The 27120-nt window shown below is 39.3% G+C and overlaps 1 protein-coding gene across 6 annotated transcripts; it reads right to left on the bottom strand.

Annotated features, from left to right (window-relative positions):
- Positions 1–833: 833 nt before the first annotated feature.
- On the bottom strand, positions 834–26907 carry PRELID2 (PRELI domain containing 2). 6 transcript variants are annotated; one of them, XM_085312727.1, is made up of 8 exons: positions 26611–26907; positions 26255–26418; positions 20763–20820; positions 18657–18730; positions 16687–16847; positions 10458–10563; positions 5230–5292; positions 834–4797 (listed from the first exon to the last, which is right to left on the bottom strand). In XM_085312727.1, exons 3-7 carry the CDS (start codon positions 20806–20808, stop codon positions 5248–5250), a joined length of 432 nt encoding a protein of 143 aa, XP_085168853.1. In that variant the 5' UTR covers positions 20809–20820; positions 26255–26418; positions 26611–26907; the 3' UTR covers positions 834–4797; positions 5230–5247. The 6 variants fall into 6 exon arrangements, with proteins under 6 accessions (XP_085168853.1, XP_085168851.1, XP_085168852.1 ...); XM_085312725.1 differs by having other exon boundaries at positions 26255–26907; XM_085312726.1 differs by lacking the exon at positions 26255–26418.
- Between the last annotated feature and the right edge of the window lie 213 nt (positions 26908–27120).

The following is a 27120-nucleotide window of genomic DNA, read 5'->3' as shown; positions in this document are numbered from 1 at the left end:
AAAAAAATGGGGGAGGGAACTGCGTTTGTTAACAGTTTTCTTTCTATGATAAACTTGTTAAGTTCAAGAAGTGAATTAATCCTGAAGTGTTTCTAAAAGATCTGTAGAGAAGTTCATGCACCACAGTAGGATGAAAACCAGAAAGATGGCAAACATTTCAACACAAAGAGGATGGATACACTGATTATTTTTATAAATTTTATAAAAACACAGAAGTGAATTCCAGCTGAAATCTGGCATGCAATGTTAATCTTTCAAAGATAGGAGTAAGGTATTAAACCAAGAAGACTTTAATGGAAATGATGATAGATTAGCTTTAATGGAAMACCACAACACAGTAATTAAAATTTAAAATAGAGAAAATGAACATTTCCTTCTTAACTTGGTTACTTCCACATTTTCAGACCACATTCATGTAGCAGGTGCCTGCATACAGTTTTAGGCCACACAGACTCAAACAACTGCATATTGTAGTTTCATAAAACTATCTGGGGGGGGGATTGTATTTCTTGTTATTTAGAAAAAAATAGGCTAGCAGAAGTGCTATGAGATACCAATTTCTGAGGGCCCAATGTTGTCAAAATTCCCACTGTTCAGAATCCAGAAAGAATACTGCAAGCAAGTCAAATCATTATTTAAACCATTACAGTTACAGTTGGCCAAAGTTGCAGACATTTAAAAAATTACATTTAAAAGTATAAACAGTGAGCTTTCTCCTATTCTGAGCAGTTCYAATTTCAGTATTCTCTTTATACCTAGAGACTAAAATTGTACTTCTAGTAATCAGTGCAACAAGACATGTTGTCTTACAGATACATTGAAAGAGAACAATATCAGTCAATTAGTTTTCTATATTTATCTGGAATTTTATCTTAGTATGGCCATGTAAATCATGAAAAACATACAGATACACATAAAACGCAGAGAKGGATCCAGTTAATTGCCCAATGGGATTAAAAAATATTTTTAACTAATAATATGACATTTCTCAGCTCTCTCTAACCTCCATATGCTCTGGTAACCATTGCCTCTGTTAGATTGTCAATTCAGCAAAATCTAGGAATTGCCATGCCTTGGTCTGAAGCATGAGCTGTTAGAATACAGAAAATTGATTTTTTTTTGATCATTCACCACAAGCAATACTAGGCTGATTGTGACCTTTTATTTCATTCCATTCCCATCCCTATAGTAAGCAGCTTCCCTGAGGGACTTGTCCATCACGTCCTCTGTTTCCTGTCAAATTCACTTTGCAGAGTCCCATGGGACTCTGTCAGTCATGTTGACAAGAACTTCCTCAATCTCCCTGTGGCCATGGATTTTGCTCAGAGAAAATGCAGAAATACCTTTCAGCAGCAGGATGACCAGCTTCAACAAGGGAGCCAGCACTTGCAAAGATCTTTGGTACAGAAACTACTACCCTGGTCCCAAAAGTCACAGTGATGTAGGAAGAAATAAAAATGTTGGTCCTAAAATTGCACATAGCAAGGCAAATAGGAGTAATTTGATAATTTCCTCAGGCACACAAAATAGTAACTCAAGAAGAATAAATATGCTAATGAATGTATTTAGTCTTGGGCATTACATTTCATTAATATTTACTCTTCAGCATTCTGAGTCCAGATTCAAGAGAATCAGTTAAAAAACAAAAGATGATGAAGGAAAATATCATGCTCCACTGTGCCAGTATAAAATACAGTCATTTTCTAAGGACCATGTTCCTCATCACAATGTATCTTGTTTTCCCATAGTGTAAATCTATGCAGTATCAGCCATATAAGCAAAGATATGTGAATTTACAGGAGAACATGTCCCTGGCTACAGTTTTTAAGTATTAGTACACACCCTCATTTAACATCAGGATAGGATAGTTCAGACCATTAACTAATGACATAAGCAGGTCCATAGCACTGAGACATAGCAAAAGGAAGAGTCCACAAAGTTTACATCATATTTGAGAAAATAAAATACAACTTTTTAATACAATTGAAAAATACAAAGCTATTCTAGTTCTTTTATTTTATAAAAGATACAAAATTAGCATGGTGTGCTACTGCAGAATGAGAATGCCATTTAATAAATGTACTCCACCCTCAAACTTTGCATTTTAGCTTGTCATGAAACCTCTGGACGATTGCATGATGGCCGTTCACAATATTCACAGTTGTGGTCTGAGAAGACGACAGGCACAGCTATCCAACAATTAACATACCTACAAAATATAAGACAGCAACATCTCCTCCTATGGCTTGGTAGAACTGGCAATAGGTCTCCAGGTCAATATAAATTGCGTTGTTGCCAGATTCATGGCTCTGTTTCATTTACTAAGGTAACAGTGTGTGTGTGKGGGKGGGGGGGGCTAGCAAACATATAAAGGTGATTACTACCTTCCATAAGCAGTTAGAGAGCTGAAACATGCTAACACATGCATTAGCAAAAAGGACTCCTATTTCTCATGTTAAAATTAACTAATTTTCATCTCATAGCAAAGCTCAAGCTCAATATAATTAAGAAATGATTAACTGTATTTGGAAATACAGTTTGTCCCTCAATGTCCCAGGCTCTTGGACTTCAGAAAATTTCAGTTCAACATTTATGGATTCTTTCAACTTAAGGTATTAAATCTATATGCTAGATTCCAGCACTCCCCCACCACCCCAAGAAGTTAACACAGCTGTACAATTTTGAAAAGCCAGTCACCCCTCTGAGGTCCAAAAAGAGACATAACAACTGAGATTCAAGTCTTTGCCTATGCAACAACAATCATCTGCTTGTTCTACAGTGAASCACAAGGTAGATTTCAGCAGTCTGTCTCCTCAGTCAAACAGAAACAGTCATCTGACTATGCTTATATAGTTTCTCTGGTCATTTTTAAACTTTAATATGATTTTCTATCAGAGCTACACAGTTGTCCCATTTGAGTTTCCAGATAACTCCTGCTGTTTTTCAMAATGTTGCTTGCATCAGACCAATTTTAAAAACTGGATAATCTCAGAGGACAAGCAGTGCCAGAAGGGGGAAGTCTGAACTCACTCTCAAATAGGCTCAGTTGCAATACACTACTAAAGCAGCTAATCTAGCCTCATAAATTTCTCATCACATAGACCTTTTCTTTACACTTCCTAGCACAAATCATCCTTAAAGTTTTTTTTCTTTTGCTACTATGTTTAAATTATTCATTCATTCATTCGTCTCCTGTAAGATTGTGCAAGGATAAAGCTAAAACTTTATCCATTAAGATCAGAAGTCTCTCTGTAGAAGAGAAATAGTATGAAAAGCTGGAGTACATTATTCCAAAATTCAGAATAATGCAGAAAAATTACAGTTTACAGAGGTAAGCATAGCAAAACACCAGTATTACTGTCAAATTCATTAACACATTTTCTTAGTACAAGTGCTTCGTCCTTTTATATATTATCTTCCAACTGAAATGAGTGGGACACATTTTTACACTTGGACATGACATTTTAGTCATATAAAATACTGGATATGCAATAAATCAAGTTTCACTTTTTAGATGCATGTTTTAGTCTTCTTAAGCAACTTGATTTCTTTTTTAAAGTAAAAAGTTTCTTGCAACTTCTCTAGCTCATAAGGTTCGAAAGGACTTCATTGCCTAGTCCAGTTAGCCAGCTAAGAATAGCATTTCCCACAATCTACAGAAACTTTATTTCACCTTTTGCTGAATTCTRCTAACAACAGTGATTCAAGTCTCTCCCTAAATCAAATAATACTCTCATTAAAAGCTGRACATAATGTTGTCTTTGCTTTTAAAGCCCTTGTATTAGGGTGTTAAATACAGAAGTCCCCTGGTACTTGACAGAAGAGGACATCTTTGTTGAAATTTCTCAAAGTTTTCCATAGTGAAAACAATTATGCTTATTCTCAGAGCATCTGCTTGCACCTTTTAACACTGATTTCAGTGGCCCTATTTGTAGAGTGTGATATTATTCAATCTCAATAAGGATATCAAATCTGGTTTGCAGTTATCTGAATTTTAAACAAGTATTCAAAATAAAACTATGCTGTTGCAATGCATGTAACAAAAGGAGGAAGAGTGTAGGAGATTCTCTTTGTTGAGAACTTTAAACTTCAATTCCCCTCAAGCTTTCCTTTTCTGTTCAGAAGCAAAAGAAACTACTGATTAATTCAGTTGTTTCAATTGAATTGAAAATATGCACTTAAATATATCCACTTTAAAACTTGTATTGAGGAGTGTCTTTACAACCAAAAATAATCACACTGGCATGAGTATAATAAGGCATTTCTAAYGCAGCAGTCAGGACTGAAATAATTAACATTGTTGACCCAAACTGAGAATAGTAACCCTCCTCAGCTACTGAAGTTGACTTTCATTTTTGTAGGACAAAATCTCTATCCCAGAATTAAGCTGTGAAATAAACAAAACCCAGATGCTTGCATCTCCCTTGATAAGATGAAAAGCAACTGGTTGGTTTGAGAAGGGTCTCTTCATAGCAACCAGGACTATTTTTGGTTTGTTGCTCTGTTTTCCCTTATGAATTCTTAGTCTCTAAAGATTACATCACCAACTCACAGGAAGACACTATTTCCCAGGTTACATCTGTTTCTCCATGATTTTTCCATTCCCTTAAGTAGCATGATTCCTTAATCTTTTATAAAAGATTTGCAGTCTGTAGTCTTCTTTTCTTCCAACTGGGCATATTAAATTCTCTTTCCTCAGTAAGGTGGTACCACTAAAGTTTGGATAATATCCATGGAAATTCTGATGGCAATAAAAATATACTGTGTCAGCGAAACTCCAGAMAGATGCATTTTCACCTGTAAAAGCAGAGGAAACAGCATTTATTAAGAGGTAAATCAATAGCTATTTGCTCTTGTTCTGAAGCCACTTTAAGAGTTGACCAAATCTTCCTTCCACAGATAATCCTTGTAGATGCCATTTTTCAGTAAGAAATTTTTGGATAGAACTAACATCTTACTTTACTAAGTCTCTCACACTTGTGATATATTAAGAGAAGACAAGATAAAAGACATCACTCAGAAATCTTAATCAACATGCTATTAAGAAACTCTGGAGTAGTGTTACACCTAACACTGCCATAGATCATTATTTTTCTTGAAAATTGCATAAATGATGCATGCTATTTGTAACAGACAAAAAACATTTATTTGTAGAACTAGAAAGCGTATAATGTGCAATAGATACCACAAACTCAATTTTCCTTATCTGTAGTTGGGTGTTGTACTCACGATTGTTCACGAGAACCATCACCCATACTGCTCCTGAAGAAGTGTTTCCATTATTTTAATACCCTGAAAAAGCACAAATAAATGCCAGTTTTACACACAACTTAAGTATTTCATACACTAGAAAGTRTATCCACACAACGTACCAGTAACGTCTCCTAAAAAAATTAAGCATTTTATGATCTAGTCCTAACACAATGTAGTTCTCYCTACAGCCTGGAAGCCACAGAGAATGCTTTTCTGGCACAGATTTTTCAGAAGGGAACCTGGAGAGGACAACAGACTGCTACAGTTTGCAGGCAGATCTCTGTTGCATGTTACAACAGGGCATTTGATCTGGTCACACATTTTATTCCAGTTCTGCCACCAGTTTGTTTGGACCAAGCCATCTCTCCTTGCACCTGGGTATACGGAGATACCATCACTTCTGTTCTTTGCAAGCAATTTGGTTTCTGAGGATTAGAACTCTACATAAAAGCCAGTTACAATTATTTCTAATGAAGCTCAGGAGCATTGAACAAAGTCAAAAATATCATAAGAGGACCATCAGTGCATTTCTATTCCAGAAGTGATCTGTGAAGAGAAGAACTACAAAATAATAAGCTGCTATTAAAGCAAAATAAAGGATGAATCTAGATTTTTTTCTTCCTCACTGCAGATTAGTCCCAGTTTCTAGAACAAACTAGTTAACAGCTAGCAACAGCTGTTCAAGTGCAAACTACCAAACTATTTATAACAGAGCAGCCATTTAAAAAAATGGGGGGAAGATTGGTTGGGGCCAGCAGTTCTTCTCACATCAGGGCTAGAAATTGCTCCAGAGCAAGACATATGTGAGTCTGACAGCTGAAATGGGGTTTAATCTTAAGATCAAGCAGAGTCTCTGGACTATAAGCAACATTCTGTTTATTCAGACTTTTATTATTAACAATCAAATGCTCTCCTGACCCAAATCAAGTCAKGCCTTTGGACAGTTAACATGTTATGATTGACTGCACATTACTTTTTTCATCAACTTCTTCAAAAATGGAAGAGAACAGACAGGTATGTCCTGCCTGATAAATCAGTATAGGATGTTGAAGTTTGGGATTTGTTCTAGTACAAGCTGAGTGGTGGAACAGAGGACAAAAGCAAAATGCTCTGAAGATGCTTTCTCTTGGCTTCTGTAATAATGGAAGTAAAAACRCACACTAAAGTATTTACATTTTCACTATATCCTCGCAGTCACTAAAATTATCTGTATTTTCTAAGCAGAGAACTGAAACAATGGGTAAAGAATGGTGATAATTTCTCTAGAAGTCCCCAAACACAAAAAACTGCTTAACAATTAGGTTGGTAAATGCAAACCGAGTAACTTGAAGTCAAGTCYCAGGCAAAGAACACAGCCTGTAACTTCTCCAAAAAGAGGCCAAGAAAAAGGCTGTCATCCTGTATATAATAAGACTTATCGAAGCGTGCAAAAGCTACAGACTACTTTGTCTCCACTTMATTTCATTGTGAGTTATGTAACTAATTCACATTAGTTATCTCAATTTAGAGCATCTCTCTCTCCTCATGGAGGCAAGTTCTTTCTAAAGCAAGGAGCTCCGTTTCTACCAGCATCCCAGAGATATTCATAAATTCTGAACAATGACTTCATTTTAAAAAATGATCAGTTATAAAGTTTTTCTGCTGAAGCAACAGAGAGGCAATTCATTCTTGATAGCTTCTAAGTATTATTTTTCTCTATCATGAAATGAATTCAAGTTGAAGATTYACTACAAAGTGAGAAAAGTTTTATTTGGTGAAAAGCAAAAAACACTGTCAGTATAGACAACAAAATCTAATCTATCCATTCCCCACCCCCTGCTRTTTGGCTCTCCCTGTGTACTGAAATTGTAATTACTTGACAAATCCTACCATTAATCTTTGGTCAGATCTTGTGGACATTCAACTGAAAGCAGCTTGGCGTTAAGCTATAAAATATGCGGCTAAGATTTACCCTAGTATGTTCTCTGTTTAATAGTATAAAAGAAAAAGGATTTCTCAGTTTGAGTCACCATGAGAGGGGAAAAAAAAAAAACAATTAACAAATAGTTTGGGAGAACACCTTTTCACAACTCTACATAAAAATTGAATGAGATATATCTATAAAAAATAGTTCATTTTTCATGGCTATTCTATATAGAAGGCAATAAGCCAACTACCTTAGTCTATCAGTCTAAATCACACATGCCACTGTTGACAGAATAAAGCACTAATTGACATAAGTGAAGACCTCAAAGGTTTGCCTAGGRAATTTAAAAATGTTATTTATTGAATCAATTATTTTCACAGTGTGACAGCTGCTTTTCTTTTTTCCTCTTCATAGCATTTCAGACTTTTAGGCAAAATGGTGTTGAGGAAGAAAAGRGGAGGTGGGGGAGAATCTACTAAATGAATAAAAATACAGAAGGGCAGGTACAAGTCATTATCCAGTATCTTTTCAGTGAGGAACAACTAAATGAAAGACTAATCAATATATTTCTTTCAACTAAAGTTCAAACACTTATATCTCAGCCCCAGGAGATCAGGCTTAAAGGAGCTAAATTTACACTACTTAAAGTGCAATGATGTACTCGAAATGCAGAACAAACATTGCCTACCCATTAAACTCTCCACCTTTACAGCTACAGCTTAAAAGCTTATTTGATTGCCAAGCCACAGAATAGTTTTTTCAAAGATGGAGGTATTCTGCTACTGTAAGAAGCTCTTCTGCTGAAAGTGTCTACGTATTTCTGTATCTTTCGCTGTAATACCCACTGGTACTCAGGTGTGCAGGAGCCATATGGATTCTCAGTTCAGGAGTGTATGTTTATAGGTAACTTCACTGCTGAGTGCCACCTTGTCCCCTCACATTGCTACCTTCTACTTTTTACCAGAATCCTTATCTCACCAGAGCCTTTCTGAACACATGGATGGAGAAGTACTCTCCTGGCAGGATTCAGGAGACAAAGAAGGAAGAGTGGTTAGGCTTTGAAAGTCTTAACATCCTTACTTATCCCAAACGCTAATAATACTAGGCACAAGTAAAACATGCCTTTTTGATCAAATGGTTAAGAAGAATGCAAGTCAGGTTCTGGATGAGGATTAAGCATCAATGAATTGTTCTGTAATTCCCTCTCCAATACAGAAAAAAGCCACTCATCAAAAGGGTAAAGTGACTATACTTAGTAAGAGAYTGAAGATGATCTTCAGATTTCTGCCACGTGCCATTCAGTTAGCCCTGTCAATGGACAATTCTGTATGAATGTATCTTCRTTTAGCCCTAACTTTGGGAACACAGTAAACCAACCACAGTGGAAGCTTGGAGAACATTTATGAAGCATTGTCATTCATCCAACATATATTATTTTAAATCTCTCAAATAATATTTAAACTCTATTTAAACAGAGTTAAGTAAAAGGGCTTCTCAAAACTTCTCTATGGCCAAGCCACAAAGGAAACCCCAATCCGGAGGCTTAGAAGAAAAAGGCATAGATTCAGCTGCTACCTGAGGAAGACTATTTTATTTTACACAGGGGAAAAAACAAAACAAAACAAAAACAGATAAGTCTGCACAAATGTATGCCAGATCTGTTTTGTTTGGACTTTTCTTCTTCACAGGTCAGCAGACACAGCCAAAATTATTAAAGGATTTCTAATGCAGCATTGTACAGACATTGTGAGCTAGTTTATCTGCTAGCTCTGCRCTGTCATAAACTTGCAAGACGTGAGGGTTTCATTGCTCCATAATGACTGCTTGCAGTAGCATAGCTGTCTACTTTTCTTTTTTTAAAAAAAAAGCAACAAAGAGATTTTATAGTATATCAAAAATAAGGAAACAAGTCCTCATGATGTGGTTTGAAATACATTGCCATCTGCAACTCATGGGGCACATATTCCAAAACCAGATTCTACAGCAGAAGTGAGAGATTGTGACTGTCAACTGCCCCTTGGAAGTGGAGAGTCTCAGAATGATGTTCCAGAAAGGATTTAGAGTGCTGCCCAAACTCTACACTTGAATATCCACTGATTTCAGTGGGAGAAAAGACAGGACACTACTAAGGACACACACAAAACAAAGGCTCCCCAAACCCAACTGCCTTTAAAAATATTGACCATGTGGCTGCCATGAATAACTAAAGAATGTCATAAGGCATGATTTGAACTGAGGACTTGCAAGTTCATCTGAAAACTAAATTTCTCCATTAGATACTAAAAATTATAAACAATGGTAAATGTAGGTTCATTAGTCTTCTACTAGGTAAGATTCATGATCCCAGCTGTGAAAATACCATCTTTTCAGAGACATGCTTACGCTTTCATTCATCTGATAAACAAGATACACACTAGAAAAAAAACAAACAAACTCCTCTCATTTATCTTGTCATCAAATAATTTTACTTAAGTATTCCATCCAGTGATTTCTCTTTCAGCATATTTTTCAGCAGATGTAAATTTATAAAAGTCTGCTAGGAACAACCTGAGCCCCTAAACCTCTCCAAGGCACAAACCTCCAAAAAAAGTAAGTTCCACATAACTTCATTTCCTAATGAATGCTSCAGGAGACATTGTTGTTAAACCTAGTTTATCAAAATGACAAGACTTCCAGAAATTAAAGACCTTTGAACACTAATTCTTTTGGGACGTTGTACTGTATAACCGGATAGCTTTTATCTCTTTGACAATTCTTATTGGAAAACAGAATTATTGAAGTACACAGAACTGCTACMGGGAGATTGACTGCAGCTATTGTAAATGTATCAAGCTGCCAAAACAATTTAACATTATTGGAGAAAAATGTGTTACATGATATAAACTCATGTTGACTACTTTTGACTATTTCAGCATAAAGGTGGTACAGAACTGCAAATTATTATTGTAATATTAGCTGGTAAAATGGGACATTAGAAAGAAAAAACATTTCAATGCCATAGGGAAATCAGGAATAAGAATGAATTACAGAAATTGATGCAGTCATACCTACTGTGTTTTAAAAATATATTTGCAATAAAACTATTACCACAATAAACCATAATTACTCTAAAAACTAAATCCATTTTTGTTCTGCTTATTCTCTGTAGACAAAAGATCAAATATTTTTTTCAATAGTCAAAACATTTAAAGAAGCCAAATCTAAAACACCAACTTAATTTTAAGTCCAAATGATCTGGCAATTTTAGAASAATTAGAATATAATCTTAGGAAGAAATTCAAGCAATAAGTAAACCTACCTTCTTCACACCTTGTTTTAGAAATGATTGAGCAAAAGCTTCCAATACACAGTTGAGCAAACCTGCCCCTGTAACTGATATTCTGCCTTTTTGTGTGAAGTCTGTCCTACAATACAAGAAAATAACACCATTTATTTCTCTGTSTACTTAGTAAACATTAAATGTAAACTCTGCTTTAGAAAGTTGTTATTTTGATACCTGAGTAGGGTACTAATCTGTTACACTCGTATACTTTGTATGACAGTCTCAAAAACAAATTAAGGATACATGGTCCAGAGAAAAATACTACAGGATAAGTACAGCTTTAGAAGAACACAWTTAATACGGAAAAAACCACCATTATCAACAGCTCACTTTCCAAATGGAAAGATGCATTAAATGGAGTTCCAAGGGAATTATGATCAGTCCAGCATCAGTATCCTCTTAAAGGTCTGGACATTSGAATCAGGGGCACGCTGCAGCTTTCACCTGCAGATGAAAGCAAGCGAGAGGGATAAAAATCATGTTGAAGATGTGCTAAGGACCCAACATGATCTTAGCAAATTCAGCCTGAAGGGATAGGATTCAGTAACCATTAGTGAAACTTGTTCCAGTTAGCCAAGAGCAAAGACTGTTTGGTAGGTAAATGGTCAACCACTACAGAATTTGGCATACAGGGAGCCGGGAATTGTTGAGGCTCTGAAGCTCAGAAGCTATTCAGTACTGTCATGCCGATTGCTGTTGAGAAAAAGACAAATGTACTGAGATGTAGAAACAGCAGTGTAAGGGAGAATGTGCCTCAATTCTCCTCCTGTAACCAGCACTGCTGAAGGTTCAGTTGGAAACTGCTTCAGGAAAGATGTGAGCTACCCGAAAAAGCCCAAAGAACACAGCAACAAAACCAGAAGTCAATAAGAAACCACAACAAATGAGGCAAGACTGAATCAGCAAGGTACTTTAGGCTAAAGATGACAGAAGGAACATGACAGCAATCTTCAAGTACCTAAAAGACCACGGCAGAAACAGTAAGCTAAACTTACACAGTTTTTATAGAGTCCTCAGGAAATCATTCCCATCAGCCTAGGTGGGGCAGTGATAACAGTGAGATCTGACATGAACGCTTCCCACTGCTAGCACTGAAGCATGTATGTCAGCCTAGCACCATCAGTACCCACAGCGGGCCACGAATATTCATCTCTATCAATTTACTACTTTTGTAAGTAGTAAAATGCATGGCATTCGAGTGAAAGACATGGAGAACAAGAGAAGTTCCTTCCCCAACCACAGAATGGATGTCAGCAGTAAAAATCCACCATTAAACTTAGCTACTCTGGTTGGGATTTATTTATTAATTTTGCTGTTTCACCATTCTAAGAGACAAAAAGGGAGGCTTCAAGGAAAATACGGATCTCCGATTGATTTCCGTAGCACACAGCTGGCAATGCTGCATCATTACAACACAGTCACAGAGAGAAGTCTGTTAATGAGATCCAGCTACTAAATTATTGACTAGTTAAGTACAGCAAATTTTGTCTAATTGTTTTTGTGATGGGAGTTTAATTAAAGTGTCTTTAGTATAAAAAGTCTAGCAATATTCTTGTTAAGATAGTGTCAAGGAGAGTTTCCAAAGCATACATGGCTTTCAAAAGTAAATTAAAAGTAAATTAAAATTAAATGTAAGACGATTCAATAGAGAGAGCTTTTCTGTGGGAGACTTTTTAAAATCACTTATCTCTAGTTTAAGACATTTTTGACCACTACTCATGACCACTACTACATATGTTTTTCTTACATCAGAGGAATTTTCTAATCCTGTGCCCACTATATGAAGGAAGAAAGGCTACTTCAGCTCTTTCAGGCCTGTATGTATAAAGGAAAGTGATGAGATACAAAAATGAAACAGCAAAGACAATTCTACTGCAGGGAAAACAGTGAGATCAAACAAAGAGGGATGGCAAATGGCACTGGAGACAAAATGGAAGCCATATGGGATTTTCCATGGCTGAGAGATAGGCATAACTTGCCTAGRTACACAAAAATATACCAGTATGCAACTTCCACATAAGCCCAACAAGTAAAAGCAGGAGTTTTGCCACAGACTTTTCCCTCCAATTTGGCAGTATTTACAGAAAATTCTTCCCAATATCTTTCCTTTTATAGTCAGTGCAGAAATTGCCCAGCTTAGCTGAGCTATTCAGTATATTGTGTGGAAAGCAAGATCATACCTAAAGTATGTAAAGCAATTTCATAGGCTAAATGTATGCAAATTAGTCTAGAAATTTTCATTTATCAAAGCAGGTGCACATGCRACTACAGAAAAAGGCTGATGAGATTCAGACTGGTTTGATATATCAATAATGAAAATTCAGACCCCAACAACTCTTTCAGCTCTTCCTTCCAGCATGAATAGCCCAAGAAGAGTGCTACAGGTATTACAAGTTAGTCCAAATACAATACCACAACAGTGCAATTAAACTGTCCCAGTCCCAGGATCAGYTGATTACTCTCTGCAGATAAATACTGCCCAAGTCTGGACAACTCCGCACAGCTTGTGGTGCAGTACTGGATAAGGCCCAGGTACAATAAGRCCCAGCATGGAGGCCTCCAAGCCTGAAGATCTGTTTGCTAACAGAATACACATGGCCTGGTTTTACAGCRATTTTTCATTTCACTGTTCAGCTTTATCACTTTTTGTTCCAGGAACATCAAGATAGCCAAACATGAACAAACCAATAGACCAATCTTTTTTTTTTTTTTTCCCCTTCAGGAAATGGCATATACCAGATAAATCAAAATAAAAGGGGAGAAAAATATATTAACTAATTATTCAAACTGCAACATAGGAGAAATGTCTTCCTCAACCCAGCTGCTCACCAGGTCATCATCTGAAGCACAAGGCTTGACAGTCCATGTAATTTTTGTTATGTTTGCACTGCAAATTTGTACAGCTACACAGCATTTACCAAGAGAAAGAGCAGGGTGACAGTATTTGTGTTTAAGTCCCTTTAAATGTTAACAGATTATGGAAGTGCAGCTTCCAATACCCTGTTTACCTGTAGAGTAGGTAGTGAGCTGAAGAAAAAAAAATCATTACCTTGATAGTGAATGAAGACTGACAGAAAGAAAGAAAAACCTTTAAGTTTCATACCAAGTTGCAGGCTCAGAGGGGTTTTTTGTTTTGTTTTTTTAAAGCATGAAAAATACAAAAGCAAAGCCTCACCTGTGTGTTGAACCAAGTACTTCGAATTACATCCAGTAATTAACGTTATAACATATCATCCATCTGAAGTTAGGGTAATTCATATTAGCAATAAAGTTCACATTTTAATAGCGAAGGTAATTAGCCACTAAAACAACTTTACTGAGGTAAAGCTGGTTTTAGAGGATAATAACTGTCTTTCTTTCTTTTTTTTTTTTTTTCATTTTAGACAGCAAGATTCAATGTTTGTATAAAACAGGAATTAATTCAAGGAAACAAAAAAAAAATGTCATGAAGGAGGTCAGCCAAGACAATAACATAGGTTTCTGGCCTCCTAACAAACATATATGCTCCATCATGCCTTTTCAATGACTTATAATTTATTTCTGGTAATATTTGTTTGGTACTAGATACTTTTCAGACACAGTCTCTGTTTGGAAGCACCAACACTAATTCACTTTGAAAGAACTGTAGCACCTGGCACCATTRCATTCATATTTTTCTGAGACAAAATAACTGTCTAATTTTAACAAGAAGAACTATGCTGTGGTTAAATGGGCTGGTTACAATTCAGGAAACAGTTTAATTCCCCCAGTTCCATTAAAGACATCAGGAAGTCTCCCTTCCATGAGTTGCAGTTCTCTAGCTAAAAAAAAAAAAGAAAAAATAACAAAACTCCCAATCTCAAATTAGGTAAACTAATTCATATACTATGGATGAGGTTCCACTTAACATAAGTCACTAGTCTGAGGAGGGACTGGATTCCTGGTGTGATTTCCTACAGCATATTGGTCTAAATTCAGAGCAGCTGTGCTCAAGTCAGCAGTTTTAGATAGCTGTAACTTCATCTGACATGCACAGAAATATTCTGGATCCCCATCAGCACCATCAGTATCAAAATATGGCATCCCACCACCAGCACCTAGGGGACTGTGTGGGAAGAGAAGCAGTCTTGCAGCTATCCAGAACAGTAATCCTCTCTCCAACCCCTCAGGCAAAAAGATCTGTTTGAAGAGACACTAAGCTAATTCAGATACTGTAGGCTGTAATGCACTTCTGGGAACACTCAGTACACAGTCCACAGCCCAGTTTGAACCATCCGGGCCTCACAAACCTCTCTGAGCTACCAGCTCTCTTCTCTATTTGAAGATGTTAGTGTCTGTCTGAGTCTGCTGCTGAACTGGTTATATACACTGGAGGTGCCAGGGAGACGCAAAGGCCATCAACCTGCTGGAAGAGCTGATCAAGATTCAAGCCAGCAAAGCAGCACTGTTTTCATTCATCAGCCTCCTTAATAATGTTACACTAAAGCTAATTAAACAAACAAAGATCCTGCTACAACACACTGACATGCAGAGTTTTGATGTTCTCTTCACAATGTTAGTGCCCTGAGAAGTTGCACAAAGTTGCTATTGAAAACTACTCAGCAGTGCTTAGTAAGGGGAAAACAAAAACATCTTTTACAGGAGGTTTCTATCTTTACTCAAGTTTCCCTGTCTCATAATGCTGCTCTCTCTTTAGGGGCATAATGTATCATTTTGCTACTGATCAGGATCACTTGAGTCTCCTCACTGTATGATTTCTTTTTTCTCTCCAGTGCAACTGTACATCATTGCTATGAAGCTGAAACTTTCATGCAAAACCTGCCTGTTTTGGCTGTTAGAATTTGTTTAATATGATTACCTCTATAAAATTCCTGAAGAGGTGACAGCGTTATGCATAGGCAGACCCAGGYTTGGTTGAATCTAACTGTCTGGGGTAGTAAAGCTGAGGTCCATGGGGTACTACAGGTATGTAGTATAGTTGCTAATCTTCGTCAACAGCTACCTTATCTCCAGAGGCACTGTCATTCCTGGCAGGCAAATGAAAACTAGCTTAAGTAAGCCTGCTGAGGTTGCAATCACACAGCTATTGGCAGCCCAGACAGACCTCTAATTTAAAAAGCTTCTCCACTTTCCTGATTGTCACAGTATGCTTTAAGGCAACAGTGAGCAGTAGTCACTACTGAGGTTAGACAGTTCTGCTCCAGTCTCAAGAAGCAGAAGAATCATGCTGAGGACAGCATCTTTTCTAAACTGAAACTGAAGAGCCTTGAAAACGGAGCGTAAGTGACTGACTAGTTGAAGTACTTARGGTTTCTAAACCAAAAGAACTATCATCAACAGCTGGAGTATAGTTCTGATGAGAGGGAAATTTTTGTCTTCCCCAGATGAAGATTCAGATGAGGCTCTAAGCTTCCATTCTCAGAAACCTCAAKAAGGCTAGACAACCACAGCAAACTGAAACAAAATGGTTTAAAAAACAAGGAAAACATGTCCTCTAACACCTAAGCCCCGGCTAGGACTTTCAAGATTGCCTAAACCACAAGAAACTAAACAGGTGGGTTTTTGTCTCTTTTTTTTTCCTCCTTAAACATCCTTAGAGCTTTCAAAGGTAACRTGGATCTTGCCGAACAACCCTGACACACTTCTCAGGGAATGTGACAAAGCAAAACTAATGACTAATTACAAARGACACTAGAGCAAAGCAAGAATTAATGGGAATCTACGCTCTGCTCTGCATGAGCAGGAATGTCTATTTTCCCAGGAAAAGTCCTAAGATATCTTCTATCTTTGGTATAACAGTGGGCAAAACACTGGAGAAAGAAAATTGTTTGGAAGCATGTATGCTCCATGCCAATCACTGGCAAGCAGGAGTTAGCTGACAATTTTGTGCTACTGGATAGGCATCTGTTGGCAGATAGGAGGGCAAAATGAAAGCTCTGGCTATGTCTACTGTGGAGGAAGAGCAGGCTAGCGTTCTGTGACATGGAGAGAAAATTAATATGGGGCAGTTATTTGTGCTTTAGCTTTAGAGAACSTAAGCTACAGGGCATCTACAGTGGCTGGTTTAAATGCTGTCAAGACATACCAAACAAAATCATCATTCAGACCCCTCTCTTTCCAAGCATTCAAATGCAACAGAAAACATTTTTTTTTTCAGGGCTACAAGGCTGCAGTACCAACTTGAGTAGGCACAGACACACTTCTACATTCACAAGCCAGTACTCACCAATTTGGATTTTCCAAGCTCTCCCTGAAGACAGATTCCTCACTTAGAGATGCATACTGTGTCCATGTGAGACAATGAGTCTTCATAGACATATTTCTTTTCTGCATGTTAAGCCAAGATTCCTCTTCTAAGTAGATGTCAGACACTTTTAAGACACTGATCTGGCAAGTAGAAGAATTATAACTTTGAAAGAAACTGTTCTGAGGGTAGAAGCACTTCTCAATATTTTGAATATTTTACTAGCCTCAGATGATAGTACTGAGGTTTAAGGAAGGGTCACCTGTATTTAGCCCCTAATGAGAACAAACTTCAACAGCAGCTACTAAAAGCCATGCAAGTGCTCAGAAATTTACAGAAATTGCTCAGTCCCCAGCCAGACTTCCAAGACTACTAAATGCTAAGTTACCTGAATCCCTTCACATTTCCTTGCTGTTGATGGCCTGTTTAAAACAAGGAAGGATAACAGAACCCATTTACAAATAGTTACATGCAAAACAGACAAAAACTGCCAGCCAAAACACAAAGGTGCAACAAAAGCTTTCACCTCTGCACCACCCTGTTATCAGGCTTTCACCAAGTCTAAAGGATACGAAACGCTAAGGTGCTGTGGACCTTACAGMGATCTACCCCCAGCTGCCAGCAGTCACAAGGCTACACAATCTGCCTTCATTCATAACAAAGCCATCACACTCTTTGCAAAACAGATTACAAAATCATAGTCAAAACACCAACTAGAACTCCCTTCTTCAGTTCCTGCACTGAAAGAAATCTCCCTCAGCCAGGCTTTGTACTTTTAAAGCCCACTTGTCAAACTAAATGACTTATCAAGCACGTGTGGGCTAAAGAAGGGATGAAAATCTCACCATTAGTTTATTTTACATTCTGCATGTATAGGACAATGATATGTTCTCCTTGGTGGATGATGCTTGAAAAAGAAAAACAAATATTTAGGAGCATAAACATACAGTATCTTTAGTACCAGGAAGAAAGGTACATTTTGGTTTTTTAAGCATACAAGCTGTAAAATAATAGTTATTGAACCATGCATGAACATAAATATACTTTTCTATATAGAGACTATCTTATGCAAGATATTCTACAATAAAAAAATAAATTAAGGCTAATTCTCATTGCACAAACTATAAAGAAAAGAAAACCAGAAAAAGGTACACAGGAAATAAACAATAAGGGGTTGCACATCCCAGTGGCTCACTTTTTATCTTTTAAGGATCCGTGCCTTCTCTTTTCTAAGAGGATACTATGCCGTATTTAAGTTGCAACATGCTGTGGGCATGTTAATAATTATTTTTATTCTCTCTGAATTCATTTACAAAATGGTTTTGTGAAAKATTACAACCCAGTGTGTTCAGAAGTCATGGATCAGACATCCAAAACACATGAGATCAGCTTAGAAATAATTGTCCAGTGTATATTATTAGCCGCCTTCTCTCTGAGACTTTATGTGCATTTTCCCCTACCTGAGATCCAGGAGACTGGGCTTTTRTAAGAATACCATCAACCATACAAAAACCGTGAGAGCGGACAGCACCACGCTTACTGTACTGGAGCGGGGGAAAACTCCTGGGCTTTCAGCGCGGCCCGTTCTCAGCTGGCACGGGGCTGGCTGGATCGCGCCACGCGGACGGCCACGACAGCGGCACCTCGGGACGCCTCCGAGGGCAGGAGGCCTCGCGCCTGCAGCGCTGCCCAGGCTCCTGCCCGGGCGCAGCGGCAGGAGGCAGCGCTTGGCGGTGGACGGCGCTAGCGCAGCCCCCCTCGGCTCTTGCAGGGAAAGGCAGCGGGCCGGCTGCACTCCACAAGGAGATGGATCTGGCCCATGGGCTGCCAGCTTGCAAGCCCTGCTTGAAATGGTAACTGCATACACCTTCTGCGTGGCATTTCCCCAAACCCACGTGTTGGTTTTACAGTGGCATAACATATAACTTGATTAAACTTCTCTAGGTAGTTACCTTTCTTAAGATTTCAGGAATTACATTCTGACACGTTGCAATTCTCCTCCGGTAAATAATCCCCGTAGACAAATCTGATGAAAAGAAAGAATCAACAGCAAATATTACCATTTTTCAACAAAAGTAAGATAGTTGGAAGACTTAGCAGGAGACTGGATGTGCAAGCAGAAATGCTAGCAAATTAACAGCATGTTGCGATTTTTTTAAAGTATAACCCAGTATTTCTTCTCCTTTGCCAGACAGAAGGCTGTAAACAAGACTGTTATAAGCATTTTGCACTGTGCCTTAGGAGGGTATCTGCATCCATTCCTACTATTCAGCTCCCCTTATCCACCCCAGGAACAGACGGTGTGATGCAAATATTTTACTGGCATTTACCCTAGTAGGTATGGGCAGCAAAGCGCTGCATGCAGAGCCAATCTCAGCCTTCACAGAAGAGCAGGGCTCCACGCTGAAGCCCGTGCCGAGCCTGGCACACAGCACCGAGGCGCTCTGCTCTCTCCGGTACTGCCAGCACCGTGACTGGGGTGAGGGAGACGTGCAGCCCACTGAGCTACCAGACTGCCATGCAGGCTCAAGGYTTGCTTTCTTTCCATCCATGCCCCAATTTATATTCTCAAGCACCTTCTCTGGGCAAATATACTGCATAAGAGATTTGCAGAAGAGTCCTGTCTCGTTACAGATTTATTTTTATATTGAATTGGATCCAGTGACAAGGACAAAACTAACTATTAGGAAGCAAATTATAGTTATTTAGTATCACTAAAAAGTGGCTGGCTTTTAGAATCACTTTGCATTTTAATATTTAATGACCCAGATCAAGAGCAGAAACCTCAGAACGCTCTCAAATAAGAAGCCAACTGGCAGGCAGCCCACATCAACGACTTCCCAGAGATAAAAGAGTACTTTCCCAAACAGCAGTGTTTGGTTGGATCAGTGAAATGAAAACTTTATGGGATTCAGTTTTCAGAACTCTAACACACACATCACATCACCAGTAATACAAAGTATCTCCATGCAATATAGAGTGGAAGAAGCATTCTCCAGAAAGTGCGGTTTACTGCATTCAAAAGGAAATTGCATTGGCAGTGCTAATGTTCTGTTCTCTTGAAACTCAAGGCAACCTCAATAACAATTTGCTTAGAAAGAGAGCATAACCCTGAAATTAAGAGCCACCACCAAACCTAAGCTGCAGGACAGCAGACAACTCTAAATGTATGATAAAAAGCATCCATGAGCACCTGAGACTAATACTTGAAGTCCAATGAAAATTTGGCTGCAACTCCAGTATTTGGAAATATCATGGTTATTTCCACACAAAGTTTTATAGTACTTGCTTCCTATATGGCAGCGTAACTGTTTAATACGTAACATCCATATGGCTTTAAGTGCCTAATTGCAAATATTTGTTAAATTTCAAACTCAGCAACTGGAAAACAAAAATCCATGTGGTCTCAGTATCCTGACTGATGTTCTCTCACCTGAGCAGATATTTTTTCCTGTCAATATCATGAATGACTGCAAATGGTGAAATCCAATTTTCAGTATTTCAGGAATTCTAATTGCAAAAGCAACAGACTGAGGATCTGTGTTCACTTTGACTGTTAGCATCCCACGAGGCAACCGGGCAAATACCGATTCCTGGAACTATTTCCTCGTCTGTAAAGTGGAAACAGTAATATATCCCTCCTTCCGCAGGGATCACGAAACTGAAGCAGTGAAATGTCTGTGCAGTGCCTGGAGCTTTAACCACAGCTCACTACAGTTACTTCCAGAGGCCTTAAGTCTGATCCTTAGAGCACTGCAGATAGAAATCATCATAGCAATGTGAGGGAAATGTACAGCAAAAGAAAATACTACAGAGAAACTAGGCAAACATATCTAAGAAGCTCAGAATAAGCTGAAAATTCAAATACTTAATTAAATTAAATGCTTTTGGGAGAAGGTTTTACACTCTCTCGTTCCTGCTTGTAAACATCCGCATGSTGGAACCCCATCCATGTCTGCAGCRCCCACCTTCCATTGAAGCACAACTATTAAATAATTAAAGTTAAAAGTTATATGAATAATCTCAGTGATCTCTGCAAGGCAAGTGAGTCAGCTTACCTGTTTTCTCTTCCACTGTTTCTACAGCTGTGATATGTTTCTCCATGGGACTAGGATACTGGGATAAAAATGCAAAGTGTAAACATTACCACTTGTCTACATGGGTTAAAGAAAATTGCTAACAGTCACTGATAAAGTCCAAAGCAGTTTCATAGCCTCTCTCATCAGGTAAGAGCTGCTTAACATTAACAAACTTCAAACTGGCTAAAAGGAAGAAATTCAAATATTTTACTGAATGTACAACTCTAGTTTATAGCAGTAATATTAGTCTAGCTATTGAAAAAAAAAATCAAAAAGCAAACAACAGAAAACCCACATAGTGCTACAGAAAAACTGCTTAAAGGGGAGATTTTAGCTCCTCTGCAACACACAGACACCTTCCAACAGAAATAAAGTGAGACATAAATGCTAAATTCTCATGAACTGTATCACATTTTTCAACTCGGAGCTAAGCACAGCTTGCAGCAGTTCGGCAGTTCCAAGCCCTGCCGTGCTGCGCTCCATGAGGACAGAGGGCATCCCAAGTTTCTGCAGCAAGCTACCTGGAAATGCTGCTAAGAGTGTTTACTGTACAACCTGTTTCCTGAGGGAAAAAGCAGGAAAGCTACTATATAGCGTCACCTGAATGCAGAATATTGTATGCAACATTTCACTGTCCTGCAACGGTTTCTGGAAGAATTTGACGCTAGGATGCCATTTGCAATCACAGCATGCAGCAAGCAGCATCCTGCTCTGCTCCGGAGGMGGCTGGCTGGTGGCAAGAACTAGGGACTTTCTACTGCCTCTCCCTGCTACGTACAACCTCCTTTTACTTAAGCTGTACAGAGTAGCTGTTTCAAGGCCGAAAGAAAGAGATCACRGAACAGAGACTCTAGCCCTGAGTCCCCCACTGCACGTGAACTGTGCAGAAATCATATAGGCGTCTGCAGGACAATAACCCCGGCAATAAGAAATCGACGTACAAGAACAGGATTGCTAAGGATATATAGGCTGTTCTGAAACTACAGAACTCCTCTGGCTAGAAATGAGATAGAGATGGCTACAAGGACTGTAGCGCCCGTTACAAAATGCAAGTAATATTCACAAGAATTAGGAAATTTAAAATTTAAAACACATGACATCAAACTTGAACAATAGTAAAAAATTACTGCAACCTCTGTTTTTATACAGGTGTCAGACTGAAGAAATACTGAATATCAGATAAAGATTAATGTTAAACTAAAATATGAAGCATAAGCAAAGACAGGAAAATTGCATTTTAGGACTAAATGAGTTTAGGCAGTGCAATTATTATGTGCAATAACAGCTGCTCTAAAATTCTGATTTAAAAGAAATCTTGGGTTCTGAGCTAAAAAGATCTATAATTCCAGAATAAGMTGTTCTATAATCCAGCCCTACTATTTTTTTCTTGCTGCAGAATAAAAGTTGATTAGAAAAAAGCRCAAGGTTTTCAAGTTCTATTCTATGCAAAAATTGGAGGCTTCTCTACAAYGTGCTGCTTTGATAATGTAATTATACCACCAGTGCCGTTTCAATGTAACTTACACTCTGTAAGGCCCAATCGTGTGAAACAAAGAGCCATTTACATAAATCTTCCACTAAATAGCAGGCTCTATTACCCAAGTATTTAAACAGAAATAGACTCAATTTCCTATGCACCAGAGTAAAAGAAATAAAGCTAACRGTCTACAAGCATATGGAATGGCTAGGAGAGCCTAATAGCCACAAAAACAGGCTTTCCAGCCAACCCTAGTCTCCCTGCAAGGCTTTCATTCCCCGAGGATGTTAAAGCTAACAGCAGCACAGAACAAAGAGATCTCAGCCTGGCTATTATTTCAGCCCTGCAGTAACTCAATGCTCAAAAAATTCCTCCCTAGCACTACAGGCACAGAAGTCCCATCCCTACTTTTCAAGGCAGCCATTAGCCTCAGGGCTTCAGCCCTGCCCTGTAGCGTCCCTGCCCTGGAGGGCAAATGCAAACTGCCCCGCAGTCACCTCTTCCGCTCCGCACTGCGGGGCCAAGGCCCGTGCGCTGCAATTCCTTTCAGAAGTTGCACATGMCACAGGCTCCAGTGTCCTCTTTCCCAGCTCCTCCTTTTGTGTCAGCTCACATAACAGAGTAAAAACTTCCAGAACTCTGAAAAGCCTGGAGAGATGTGAATGCAATTGCCTTTGAAGGGTCACGGCTTGACCAAACACGTGCATTAACTTCTGACGTGCTCTTTGGTACCACCACACCAGCAAGGACATGACAGAGGCTAAAGTCAGGCATTGACCTCACAAAGTTATAATTTGTTTTATATATACATATCTTGGGAGAGGTTCCTGAAATATCAAACAAGCAAGAATTAGCCTGACATATCTGTTAAGCATGACAAGTTTCTAACCATCTCCTACAGTCAGGAGCGTCCAACAAACCCAACTGTGGACACCGGCACCTGCTGCAGCCCTAACCCGTGGCTGCATGTGAAGGTCAAGATGTCCCTCACGCCGTTCAGCYGCAAACACAGCTGCCGGCCACACGCGGAAGGACACACGCGACCCAGGAGACCAGGACACGGTGCTGAGGAGAACTGGAGATGGGCTGCAGACCCATCTCAKCACGGGTTCCTAGGAGCTGACAAGGTGAAGCTAACGTCCCCCCAGCCCCTCCACCCACTCGGCCCCGAAAGGGCGCCCACTCTTTCTGCARCATACCATTTGCTGTGAGCGAACTGCTTGAAAATAAGAGCAGCAACTGCTGAAAATGGGTCATTAAATGGGGCTTATTTTCTTGGTTTTTCTTGTGGGACAAGCACACCAAAAAATGTAAAACTCGGAGCTTCTAGGATGGAAACGATGCCCTCAAAGCACAGGGACCAGTTCCAGCGTCTCCAGCACCTCCTGGAAAGCAGGGAATGCCATCTTGTGGCCAGCCTACAAACACGCTGGACCTCCCTCCCGTCACGCGCGGGGCACAGGGGACAACCTGGAGCCCCACCGTCCGGGCCACCCCAGAGGGCCGGCACAGGCAGTAACGGGTTTGGCACCTCAGCCACAGTTCTCAAACCCAACGCCGGCACACGTCTTGCTTAAACAGTCCCTCTAAGGGGATACAGACACGAGAGTCTCCATATTCTGGGAATAGGTGGGAAGAGGAGACGAGACACCCGGGACCTCCTCCCCTCGCTTATTTTGTACTGGTGCAACTACCATCTCTCCCGCCTAGGGATAAGCTCTGCTCCTTCTCAGACAGCAGCTGAAGTGGTATCTAGATCTCAAAGCGTATCTGGGGAAAGCATAATTCAGAGTGCTATTCTTTCTCAAAAAAGAAATAATTACCTAGATGAAGTGTGAGCATTCCTTTTAATTAAATACTTCCAATGAGTTCCCATAATATCCTCCCCCAAGTGATTCATTTATTTTAAAAGCATTTGCCCCTCCATCATTCTGAAAAGAACTCTGACAAACTGCTAATAGTAGAAACCATGAGACTGATTTTGCCTTTAAGCGATCAATACCTTTGGATTGACTTTTTCCTACCCTGACTGATGATCATGAGCTTCATGAAGACGTCAGAGTCCACCGTACAAACGCAGAGCTACAGACGTGGTACTAGTGAACGGCAGGGCAGAACCACCGAGACGCTGGTGTCCAGAAAACCATGCAGCAGTAGCGGTACACTGGGATACCTAACAAGTTGCAATGGTTATTACCTCATTTCACCATTTACTGAAATTGAGGCTTTCCATTCCCTACATGCAAAAACTTGGCAATTAAAATTCTAAAGAGCAATTCCTGTTCCCTTATTTGGTTGTCCTACAAACATATTGATTATTCTCTACAGACAACAAAATGAAGTGATTCCATTAGCCGTTATTCTGAATCCAGGGAATTAAGACCATTCCTACCTTTCTTAACTGGAATGCACAAGATTATTTATCAAAAGCAGCAGTTTCTAACCATAGTGATGGTTCTTATAGTTTACTTGAGGGAAATAACAAGCCTCTAAAAGTGGTGCCATGTTTAGCAGCAGAGAGAAACCACTGCAGGTTACACATAATGATTTGTATAAAAATGAAATATTTYAAAGCAATGAAGGGCTGATTTTACATGCAGGATCAAATAGAGCCCACATAAATTAAAGTGACTGCTTCAAAGACTTGCAAAAATAGTAATATTTTAATTCAAATATTCTGATTCTTTCCTTTTTTAAAAAAAAAACAAACAAAATGGAACAGTGACACTGCAAAAAGCAACTAAACTTTTCCAAATTCCTCCACTTTATTATTGTTGGGTTGAAAGGATGGTAGTTGTGAATCAATGCAAGTAAAAAAAAAAAAAGAAAAAAAAGAAAAAAAAGAAAGCAGATCCACTGTGCAAATTACTCTCCATGATAAAAATCAATAAATATGTAATGCTTTCACATACAGATACATTTATTTTAAATACATATCAATTTGTCATATCTGAACTAAATGTTTGACTTACAGTTCATGGGCTGGCTTTAAATTGCCATCTGCACAAACCTGAGGGCCACTGCAGAGAAATAACCATCTAATACAGTACTTAGGATGTCCTGCGCGTGGGGCAAGACCCGATTTTGCTCTGCACTGTACAAAGGCACAACAAACCCAGCCTTTGCCACAACCCAAACTACGCAGCATTTCCACCCGGGTGACTGGCCACATGAACACACGTGCAGCGAAAGGGCAACAACCCAGCACGGTGTAAAAGGCGTTAATGCTGCAGCTGTGGGATTCTCCTCACCTACTTTGTAGATGCCTGCAATGTACACTCAATGGAAAGAAAAAGGCCCTTGTAGGCTACCACTCACCTGGCCTAATTAATGCATCTATTAGGATGAATCGTGCTCTACTGGTGCCTATGTTAATTACGGAGGGAGCTAGATAGACAGACGTCTACATAAGGTTAGATGACTCCAATCCTGGGACTGGCGCTAACCATTTTCAACTGACAAAGCCAACAGCACCCACTGCTGTTGCTTTATTCCACTACTTTTGCGGGCATCCTCCCCGGAACTAGACTGCAGAAGTAAATGATAAGCTTTAATAAATACTGTAGTAATAACTCTAGTCCATACTCATGGAACTCTTTTTTTCATAAGAGTCCTGCAATACTTCTTAGCTTTGACCTTTGATCCAATCCTAGGATTTGGATCATGTTTCTTTGGAAACACACAGCAAAGGTAGAATATTCTTCTAGCACACTTTTGAACTCTGACAGAATAACAACACATCCATCAGCATCTTCTGTAGAAGGCTGTTTACCTGATTGCCAACAATTTACCACTGATTCCACTTAGTGAAAGCAAAGGACTTGCTTCTGCCCAAGCAGCACGTTTTTACAGAAGCAAGATGAAATTCTGTAGCACAGTGCAGTAGCTTTTTAAATCTCATCAGAAATGCATATGAGGGATAGGGAGGAAAAAGACATACTGATTCTCTACAGACTGTATAGAGCAGAAGTAGTTTCTGCTGATGATCTCTTACGTTTGGTCACAGAAGTCAGCACAGAAAGTGCTACAGCACATGGGATCCCTGGGATTTCTGTGAACCAGTAGATAACTTGGCACAAACACTTTCTTGAAGGACCCCAGATGTCTTGGTTTTGGTCTCCTCTGAAAGCAAGTTTAGTTACACCTTCCCACCCTATTCTGGAACAAAAAACATTCAGTGGTTCAGCCTGCAAAATTATGACATAAAGAACAAGAGCTGGAACACTGAGGTCARTTTTAACTATGGGATTTTCAAATATCGATACCAACTCTTTCTTCAACTATATCAAATTCCTGGTTAGAAGCAAGTAATGCACTTTGCTGGCAGGTATAAAAGAGGATTGTTTTAACCTTTCTGCTCTGTGCTCCTGGCTGTCATCATTAGGGTCACTGTGCACCTCCAGCTGCCCTTCTCGGGTCACACGGAGTAGACTACAGGTACAATTCCTATCTGTGTTTCACCTCTGCTTCAAATCTGTGGCAATARAAGGCACCAACTCTGCTTCTCCCCGGCCTCTAACGGCCAAACGCTCAAGCAAATCAACAGACGATTTCTTTTTCTCTTTTCCAACTTTGTTCAGGGGTCTCAAATTAGCATTTCAAAGCACATCCATTAGTTAGCCACAGCGYGGCAGTCCAGAGGACAGGGCTGCTACGCACGAGTTGCTAGACATACGGATCACAACTTCTGCCACAGGGCAAAACCAGAAAACGTTCTTTGTTTTTTAAGCCACTAAATGCATTTTTGCAGAGTCCTCTTCTGGGCCAAGAAAAGAGCAGCTGCAGAAARTAAACAGAAACAGGAGGGAAACAGCAGCACTGCAGACCGAGCACTCCCGTCTGCACTCGCTGCGCAGAGCC

This window comes from Rhea americana, unplaced genomic scaffold (genome assembly GCF_003343005.1).
Source record: "Rhea americana isolate MKP2758 unplaced genomic scaffold, rheAme1 scaffold_37, whole genome shotgun sequence".
Taxonomy (NCBI): domain Eukaryota; kingdom Metazoa; phylum Chordata; class Aves; order Rheiformes; family Rheidae; genus Rhea; species Rhea americana.
This window is presented reverse-complemented; position numbering and strand designations above follow the sequence as displayed.

Excerpts from the sequence above, each read along its gene's own strand:
- PRELID2 (XM_085312724.1), bottom strand. The coding sequence starts at position 20,267 with ATGCTAACAGTCAAAGTGAACACAGATCCTCAGTCTGTTGCTTTTGCA. Across the intron at positions 10,564-16,686 it reads AGCTTGGAAAATCCAAATTG|GACAGACTTCACACAAAAAG; the intron begins GTGAGTACTGGC and ends CTTGTATTGTAG. Across the intron at positions 5,293-10,457 it reads TAAAACAAGGTGTGAAGAAG|GGTATTAAAATAATGGAAAC; the intron begins GTAGGTTTACTT and ends GTGCTTTTTCAG.